At 45.6% G+C, this 5,956-nt stretch overlaps 1 protein-coding gene across 1 annotated transcript; it reads left to right on the top strand.

The window, feature by feature from the left end:
- The first annotated feature begins 2,009 nt into the window (after nucleotides 1–2,009).
- EDB91DRAFT_154176 (uncharacterized protein) lies at nucleotides 2,010–5,912 on the top strand. Its single transcript, XM_041326256.1, has 18 exons — nucleotides 2,010–2,139; nucleotides 2,188–2,283; nucleotides 2,336–2,417; nucleotides 2,477–2,490; nucleotides 2,550–2,658; nucleotides 2,715–2,732; nucleotides 2,788–2,813; nucleotides 2,868–2,893; nucleotides 2,945–2,982; nucleotides 3,034–3,058; nucleotides 3,121–3,132; nucleotides 3,185–3,200; nucleotides 3,256–3,396; nucleotides 3,449–3,508; nucleotides 3,564–3,591; nucleotides 3,643–3,700; nucleotides 3,754–3,914; nucleotides 5,806–5,912. The coding sequence occupies exons 2-18, from the start codon at nucleotides 2,204–2,206 to the stop codon at nucleotides 5,833–5,835; spliced, it is 924 nt and encodes a 307-aa protein (XP_041170251.1). The 5' UTR covers nucleotides 2,010–2,139; nucleotides 2,188–2,203; the 3' UTR covers nucleotides 5,836–5,912.
- The last annotated feature ends 44 nt before the right edge of the window (nucleotides 5,913–5,956 follow it).

Below are 5,956 nucleotides of genomic sequence, written 5' to 3'. Positions count from 1 at the left end.
CGTTTATAACTATTCCTGCCTCCAAAAAACACAAGAGCCTGCTAGAGCATGACAGTGACCTTGATTCCAATGGGTCCGATGAGGACGATATTCGAATGAAAGAACTTTTGGAGGAAGAGGAACCTGACTCTGACTCTGACGGCGAAGATAACGAGCCTGAGCAGTCCCAGCCCACAAAGATCCTTACACCACCTTGAGTTTCTTGTAGCTCACATCAGCACGTTCGAGCTTGCGGAAAATTGTCGTGAAATGGACAGATATGAATTGGTTTGTCGCAAGGAGGTGCATGAGCTCATCCAAATGGAGTCGGATTGCCGCAAGTTTCACATCACGACTGATCTTGCGAAATCCCATGTTGCGAAGATGATAATATAAGGGTAGTATGAGCGTACACGAGCAAAATTTCACTAAGCCTAACATTTCTTAATTGAACGAAAATTTCACGCCAGTGCCATCCTTTATGCAAAGAGCTGTAAGGTAACGAGCACTTACCAATCCGCTGGAGATCTCCATTTGTCCTCTAGCATCACATTAATCATTATATAATGTCTTCTCAGTTGGGGTGTTCACTGCGATCCGCGCTGGCATCGGTTTTCTACTACCTCAATTGAGCATACCACAGTATACCCTACTCTGCTTCGCTCGCACCACCACCGTTAGCATGAATCTGAGGGAATATTGTGGTACTTGTTGGCAGCTGGACGAAGCGAAATGATGAATTTATCGCCTAGTCGTGGCTGAGGGGATGAAGGTGGAAGAAGTGCAGGGATGAACCCTGCGATGCTTAACAAGGAGTTGAAGGAAGGGTATTAGGGATGCGGTGAGATATAATTATTTGTTTTTCAGGTGGATGGCAACCGGGGTAGTCGAGTAGTGACGACCAACTCGCTCGTGTTCAAGTCAACAGTATATCCTGAATGGTGTGTTTCTCCTTCTCTTGTCTGAGTCTAATTCAAGTTCACTGTTTTGTATGTTCCTGCTCTTCTTGTATTCCTACTCTCGTGGCGTCCGCTCTTCGTGGAACGTCTCAAACGAACGGGATGACTTTGCTCAAATCCTTGAGCCAGGGAAAGTGCCTCTTCTGACCCTGGACTGAGTCATTTTGATCAGATGCAGCAAGGTTAGAGGATAGATCGAAGAGAATAGCAGACGTGGGAGAACGAACTTGGGAAAGAGGACAGCTGTGTGTGTCACAACACGGGTCATCGATAACGATGAGCGCTCGAGCTGCCGGATGAGCTGTGCTGATCGGCTCCATGACATTTTCATCCCAGGCGAAGTACTTGCTGTTACTGTTGACCCACCATTTCCCTGACCTTGATAATTTCAGCTTTCGCAATTCGAAAATCGTTGCGAGTGATGCTGACGCTACTGTCGAGACCAATGGTGCTGGACCCTCGCGCATGACGGATACACTCCTTCACCTTGGTTATCCCCAGCTACCGGAATCGCGCTTTTAAATCCTTCCTGCAATTCCTTGTATCAGCTATTTAAGGTCTGTTGGCATCATCATCCAGGCCTCCGAGGCAGGTCAGCATATCCAGTGACGCCCGCTCTATTGATGTATATCCTTTAATTAGTACAGCCGGCTATATAATAATGTCCGAGGTCTACTTTCTGGAGTTCAACAAGGGACTCTCTTACGCACAGCCCGTCCCAACCACGGTGCATCACGCATAATGCTGTTGGGAATCTGGAGGATATTTATTAGCATAATCGCGCATATCATAAATCTCCCGAATCTTATACACGCGGATCGTTGATGAACTGCCGGATGAGCTGTGCTGACGACTTCTTCGAGACGCATATGCCATTTTCCTCCCAGGCGAAGTGCTGTTACTGTTGACCCACCTTTCCTCTGACCTTGATAACGGCTTCCGCAATTTGAAAAGCGTCGCTCAGGATCACTGTCATGAGTGATGCTGACGCTCCCGTCGATGCCATATAAACGTATGCATGTTGCCTTACCTCTTGCTACTCATCGCAAGGCCTCATCTTCCGCATAGTATTAGAGACCAGCTACATCAAGGCACATATGCTGTTTCCGTGGGACTTTGGTGCATAGGTCTGATCAGGGGGCTGTATACTATGAACCAAAATAAAGATCTCTTCTTGATGCGGGCACCACTCTCGGAACAGGTATAAACCACGAAGTGTTTCATGACCGCCTTATAGCTCTCGCTCGAGAGATTTGCATTCTAGCATGGCATCCAACATGGCATTCAACATCGATCTGAATAATTCCTTTGGTGCACTATATATCGGCGCTACTATTGGTGCAATGTCAGTCCAATTTTCAATATGAGGGTCGCTCATTTCCGACTGATCTTGATAGTTTTTTCGGTTTGAGCAATGTCCAAGCGTTTCTTTACTTCCAGGCACACAGGGACGAGGGAATCACATTCTACAAAATTGCAGTAAGTCCCTGTGTACTAGAATGAAAGGAAAGCCCCCATTGATCTAACACAATGTTAAGGTATGCTGGCTCTGGTAAGGTTTCTAGCGCTTGTTCGCTGGTGCTACAGTTGACTTGACGATCGCACTCGCAGTTTTCTCGATGCTTTGCATGTCGCTTTGGTCAATCACATCATATACTATTATCTTATCGTCAACTATGCAAATCCGCTAGCACTTCCCGAGATTGTGTGGAGCTTTAAGGTGCGCAATGATCGCAACTATACTGGACTGTTCCCTTTTGATCTCATCACGCGTAGGTGATGATGATCATCGACGTAAGCTATCACGAGCGAGCTATTGCGTGATGTACCTCATCTCATGACTTCTCAGACACTTATTGTGTATACTGTGCACCTGTGAGTATTACTTCGGCCAGTGGATTTTCCTGCTGATATACTTTCGTACCATAGCCTATATCTGCAGCGGATATGGATACGTATGCATCCACTGAGGCTACAATGACACTGAGCTTACCTGATCATCTTAGTTAGCAAAGGGAGAACTAGAATTTTGCCTGCGGTCATGGTAAGCGGTCATATCGCAGCTGGCCTCCTGTCGATCTGAGAATACCATAAGACGGTACCCATTGTCTCGGTTTTAGGCAAGTAAACACAAAGTGTCGTAATTTTTTTTGACTGACGTTGACCCATCTGTATCCCACAGGCGTTGCCATCGGTGAAGTAGAATGCATTTTCTTGATCTGCTACTGACCCTTCCTCTTCACCAGTTCTGCTCAGGGCAATGTAAATAAAAGCCTCGCTGCACCGATTGGCTATCTCACCTAACACATTAATCTAGATTCAAGTGCCATCTTTTTTCGGAGCTGGATAGTATTCGGTGGACCGTCTACCTGGGTTTGGGCGCGGTCACGTTGATCGACATCCTCATCGCCACTTCATTGTGTCACCTCCTTGCTACTGCCAAGATGGGGTTCACTAAGTATGGCTTTTCCTAGTGTTTTTTCTTCTCTGGCTGATAGATAGTATTGTAGAACAGATAGGACACTTCAGACGCTCGTGAGAGACATTATCAATACAGGATGCTTGACAAGGTATGCGTTTCGTATCGTTTCTTTCGCCATCCTGCCACTGATTCCCAACTTTCAGTGTGTTATCGATGGCGTGCATAATCACAGTGAGTGCCCCCTATGGCATTTACAATACCGTGGCTTATCGCCTCCTACAGGGCGCAGTAATGCCAAACAACCTCATCTACCTTGCAATCGAGTGGCTACTGTCCAAATGTACGCTTTGTTAGCTCCGTATTGCACGCAGAAAGCTTATTCGACGCCCTTAGTATATGTGAACTCCTATATGGCTCTACTGAACGCGCGTTATTACCACGATGGAAGCGCACACACTTCACAAGCCCGACCCCCGCAAGTCTACCGCCCAGAGTTACAGGTCAAAGTTTCACAGGACGTATTTCCCCGAATTTCCACATCGGACAAGTTGCAGGTCCCCGACAAGGCTCGGGAACACCCCACTTACTACACTCCTGTCGGGGTCCGTTCGAAGACAGCTGACAGTGCGTACATTTGTTGATGGAGGATTCAGGCGGGATGTGCCCATCCCATTGAAGTGGTCACAGAGTCGTTCTCGAAGTTGTATCAGTGTACCGGCATCTCTCGAGGGTAGACCAGATTTCTGAATATTCAACTCTGCGCCCTGCTTATGAGACATGTTCGGTACTTATCGGTTTCTTAGAATAACATAGACGTGCGACAGGTCGCTCGTTTAACTCACATTCCAACTTGTCCCTGTGACCTTTGACCGTTGTGGGCAGTAAGCCTGGTTGTTCAGGCGAAAATCCCAGTGAGTAATTGGCATCTGTGATAACTGTGGTACATGCGGTACATAACTTGCCATGTTCTTGTTACAACCTGCGAGTGCTTGCCTGACGTATAGCAAGTGACATGTCAAAGTTAAGACAGTACAATGTATTAGGCGGCTCGCAGTTTGAACCGTGTCGATAACTGGAGGTTTGTCAATAGCTCAGTCTACGTCACGTCAACACTCTCAAATTACATCGCATCCACATCGTTCGGTATCGGTCTCTCAACGCCCGCAGAAACATACAAACTCTCCATCTTCTTAGCATACATCGCAAACCGCCTCTCATCCTACTCATCATCCCACATCGCAAGCACTTCCCCCAATCCCGGCCTTGCCCTAACAACATCCCCCCTGATCTCCCTCGCATACCCCATCTCATACCGTCCCAAAAAATGAAAGTTGATCAAATCGAAAGGATTGTCAGTCTCTGAGTGTTGTTTCTCGAGCGTGTGGATGCTTTTTCGTTCATATGCGAGTCTTTCATCAGGTGTGGTGGGGATGGGGATGAGCCCGAACCATGTGAGTGCGTGGTACACACATATATGTGTCTTGTGCTAAGGATCAACTAGATATAGGGCGGAAATTTGAGATCTGATGTAAAGGGGGTATTTCTACTGATCAGGAGCCAGCATGGTAATCAAGACTGTGATAAGTGATCAGAGACCTAGGATACCTTTCCTATATGTCCCTGATGATAGCCCTAAAACCTCAGAGAGATCCATGAATGATTGACTAAATGACAGGTAAAATGACATATGTGTGAAAAGTGACAATTGACATCTTTTCACACAAAGTCACATTTATATATGATACAGGTTGAAGGTATCATTAAAAATATGTAGGATATATGGTAAACTACCTAAGGAACCTATACTACCTAATGCCCTGAGGATAGATGGTGGGTTGAAGAGATGTAGTGTAAATATGAGTTGACCCAGCATTAAAGTCCTACCACTGCTCAACTGACCATTGTCGATGTTTTGGGCCTTTGAAGTTTCCCACACTCAATTTGTCATCTATTTCACTTCCTCAGCACTCAATTCTTGTTAGATTGTGCTATAAATCTGTATATATAATACTGAATATTTTTCAAATGTACTCCAGGTTTCTGATTATCAAGATTCGATGTTTTGAAGGTATGGTCCCCTTATCAGTAGAAATAGCAAGTATATACACTACCCTCAACACTCCAGCCTATTTTGAGCTGATCCTTAGTACAAGACACATATATGCATGTACCACTGATGATATATGAGCTGGGTGGGCCATGTGGGCAAGGGTGAAATACTGAAAAACATCAAAAACATCAAAATGCGACTTTCTATTATTTTGTTCCTGTAGAAGGATCCTGCATGTATCATGGGCTAGCTATATGATAGATATACTCTAAATATGCATAGGAATATGCCCCTCACCCCCCTTGAGGTCCGGTCCTGCAGGAAAATCTTTCACAGGGGGTAAACCACCAGAAGAGGGGGGTACACTGTGCAACATGGCATTCTCCTATGGTCCTGGGCTCCTTATACATTGTTCCCATTGTTAAATAGATGCTGGGAATCATTTTTATGAGTCTGTCCACCTAGAAATAATCAAATGAGAACATATTTTGTGATTTCCTGCATATATACTATATCTATTGATGTAGGACGCTTCAGGGGGTCAAA

This window comes from Suillus paluster, assembly GCF_016628075.1.
Source record: "Suillus paluster strain FC165 chromosome Unknown EDB91scaffold_140, whole genome shotgun sequence".
Classification (NCBI taxonomy): Eukaryota; Fungi; Basidiomycota; class Agaricomycetes; order Boletales; family Suillaceae; genus Suillus; species Suillus paluster.
Note: the sequence above shows the minus strand (reverse complement) of the source record. Positions and strands in the feature narration are given on the sequence as shown.

Bases quoted from the DNA above. Each gene is read 5' to 3' on its own strand.
- EDB91DRAFT_154176 (XM_041326256.1), top strand. From the start codon at position 2,204: ATGGCATCCAACATGGCATTCAACATCGATCTGAATAATTCCTTTGGT. The intron at 2,284-2,335 runs GTCAGTCCAATT...TGATCTTGATAG, and splicing joins GGCGCTACTATTGGTGCAAT to TTTTTTCGGTTTGAGCAATG. The intron at 3,701-3,753 runs GTACGCTTTGTT...CGACGCCCTTAG, and splicing joins CGAGTGGCTACTGTCCAAAT to TATATGTGAACTCCTATATG.